The sequence below is a fragment of the Cicer arietinum genome, chromosome 3 (assembly GCF_000331145.2).
Source record: "Cicer arietinum cultivar CDC Frontier isolate Library 1 chromosome 3, Cicar.CDCFrontier_v2.0, whole genome shotgun sequence".
Classification (NCBI taxonomy): Eukaryota; Viridiplantae; Streptophyta; class Magnoliopsida; order Fabales; family Fabaceae; genus Cicer; species Cicer arietinum.
In genome coordinates this window covers 27547698-27550902 of record NC_021162.2, presented here as the reverse complement: position 1 = coordinate 27550902, position 3205 = coordinate 27547698, and the positions used below count along the sequence as shown (strand labels likewise).

General features: G+C 26.8%; 1 protein-coding gene across 1 annotated transcript; it reads right to left on the bottom strand.

Moving 5' to 3' along the window:
• Positions 1 to 1910: 1910 nt before the first annotated feature.
• On the bottom strand, positions 1911 to 2513 carry LOC101492304 (uncharacterized). Its single transcript, XM_004515922.3, has one exon. It carries the CDS (start codon positions 2345 to 2347, stop codon positions 2138 to 2140), a length of 210 nt encoding a protein of 69 aa, XP_004515979.1. The 5' UTR covers positions 2348 to 2513; the 3' UTR covers positions 1911 to 2137.
• Positions 2514 to 3205: the final 692 nt, after the last annotated feature.

Sequence of the window (3205 nt, the reverse complement as noted above, 5' to 3'; positions counted from 1 at the left end):
TATGTATATGTTTGATTAGATGGGTTTATGAGATATGATAATAAAAGATGGATGAATTGTGATAATTTTATGTGATGATGATGATGTATGATTAATAATTGTTATGCTATAAATTTATAATGTGTTTATGTGATGATGTTGATGTGGATTAATGATAGTGATGCTATAAATTTGTCATGAGAATATTGAAGTAACCTATAGTTGATGAAATAATGGTGATTCCAATTTGTGTATGAGATGACGGTCTAAATGGAGTATCATATGTCAGATGGGAAAAAATAAATATTGAGAATTTGAGAATGCGATTATTTTGACATCATATAGGTAGGACTTGGCAAACCTAGTGATGTCGGGGAAGTACAACTAAATGAGTTTGATCGTGGCGGTCTGCTGTTGAGCCTTAAGGAAATATTGTTAGATCTTGGAGGTATTCGGGTGGGGAATACCTAGGTGACTTGGAGTTAGCACTCCAAATGTCAGGAGCTACCATACAACACATGTTTACCTTCACTGTTGCGTATATGTGTCTCGAGTTGAGTTTAGGGGATCTATGAAGACAAGGCCAATTTGAATTGTCCGTTTACCAAGATGGTGGCATAGTATTAAGCCTTCTAACCAAGTACTTCAAATTTAGAATGGTACCAAATTGTGAAGTAGAGTCTAAGCTCATGCATATCATTGCGTTTCCTTGTGATTGCGTTTCCTTCTAACCAAGTTCCTTTTAATTTTAAATAATAAGATAATTATTTATATCTTATTAATGTTAATATTATTGTCATTTTTTTAAATAAAAATTTAAAAAATTTATAACCATTTTCAAACAAAAGTTATAAAATTCATTATCAATTTCAAAAACTTTTATATATTTATCAAATCCATAATTCAAATTTTTAAATAAACTTATATCTTCATCTTCAACAACATCGAATCCATAAAATAAAAAACTTATACTTTAAGATTTGATCATCAAATTATCAAGATAATATCTTCTTCTTCTTTACATCTTTCTCTAAATCAAATTCCTAACCTAAATATTAAAATATGAGCTATTTATTTGATGAATTTGATGGTGAAGATGAAAATATGAATTTATTTGAAGATTTTGAATTATGAATTTGATGAAAATATGAATTTTGTTGAAAATGATTAATAATTTTCTGAGTTTTGTTTGAAGATGAGGATGAATTTTATGAATTTATGTAAAAAATAATAACATTGTAAATATTTTAAAACATAAATGATCAAGTTGTTGTTTAAAATTAAATAAATAATTAAATAAAAATAAATGATCAAGTTATTGTAAATAATTCGATATATATGTTATATATATCGAATTTTCTTATTTTTTCAATTCACACTTTATGATTTTCAACGTCATTTCCAACATAATAAGAACCTATTGAGATTGAACCAACCAGGAGACTAATTGGTTTCCTGTTCCATTGATATAAATTTCTTCATTTAATCTATTTTCTATGTGGTGAAATCCTTGATCACGTCAATTGTAATTGATAAACAAGTTTTCTTTATCCTGACAATGTAAAACCCCAAACACCGAAACAAAAATAAATAAAAACACCTTAATCTTCATTCGCTATTAATTTTATTTATGTATCTATAAACAAAATCCACACACACTAAAATTGTTTTGAAAATAACAAAATTGATTTTAGAGGTGTTAAATTGTTTATGACATGTTTAAGTATCATCTATAATTAATTTTATTAGAATTAGTTTTTACTTGAAGTTAAAATTGATTGATTGTGAGTCAAAACATGATTTTTACATTGCCATTTATTTTGTTCAAATATCAATTTAAGTGAATATATTCAATCATAAATCATTTCATATTTAATATACTTTTATCAAAATTAATTAATTCTTTCAATATTAATTTAGATCACCGCATACAAAACACACACCAAAATTGCTCTCACTAAGAAGCAAGGCATTAACTCACTAAAATGCTTTCCTCCAAACAAAAACTAACTAAAATGCTTACTTTTGTTTTTGATAATGCTTTCTTCTACAAGACTAATTACCAAAGGAATATACTAGTATAACATAATCATGACAAATTGAAGATAACTAAATTAGGCAATACAAGTGGTGTATATATATAAGTAGATATGATCACCTAACCACTGCCAATATGAACTTTAATGGCAACAAGAAATATAACCATAAAACCAAAGAAGAGAAGGGAATGAACAAAAATTGAAATGGCACTTGTTTGGAAATTAACAAAATCAACTGGCCTGCCTTTCCCTGGTAGCTGGAACAATAATCCAGGTGAAAACAACACAAACAAGATCAAGCCTATAATAATAGGAGCCCAATCTGCCATATTATTTATCCCTTTCAATTTCTCTAGCTATATATGTTAATTAGTAAGGGATACAAATGATAATTAAAGAAAATGTAACATGTTTGGAGATGTAGTTGAATTTATAAACAAATTATTGAAGGGTAATTTCGTTTGTAAGCATAGCACATATATGTATGACATAAAGGACAACATAAAATTCAACAGGAATTCAAATGTAAAATAGGGACAAGTAAAATACTTAGCTTGCATCAAATTCGGCAGAGGCATTGGATACATCTTTATGGCATGGCACGACACTGTTGAGATCTATCCATGGACGGCAATACTATACCTACATATATAGGGATACAATTTTTTTTAGCCTATTTTTTTTTTAAATTATTTTTTCACGTTTTTCATAATTGACTCTTTCAAATAAGAAATTAATAATGTGACCAAATCACGAGTTAATATTATCATTACTTATGATTGATCATACATCTGAATATAATATTAATCATTGATTAATTTAGGTTAAATCACTTTTTTTTTCTTAATTTTTTTTAGGTTTCACATCTGGACCCTTAAATTTTGTAAGTTTCATTTTAGTTCCTTAAGTTGAAAACGTAATACACTTTGGTCTCTCAAATTATTTTTGTTTCATATTAGTCTTTTATGTTACAAATATTAAATATTAAATATTTTAATCTCTTAATTAAGTTACAAATATTACACACTTTGGTCTTTACCGGTAGTGTCTAACATTGTAAATTAAGAGATCAAAGTGTCTAATTTTTGTAACATAAGATAACTCAAGTTCAATGGACTAAAATAGAATGAAAATAACTTAGAAACTAAACGCTTATAACTTAAATAGACCAAAATGAAACGAAAAAA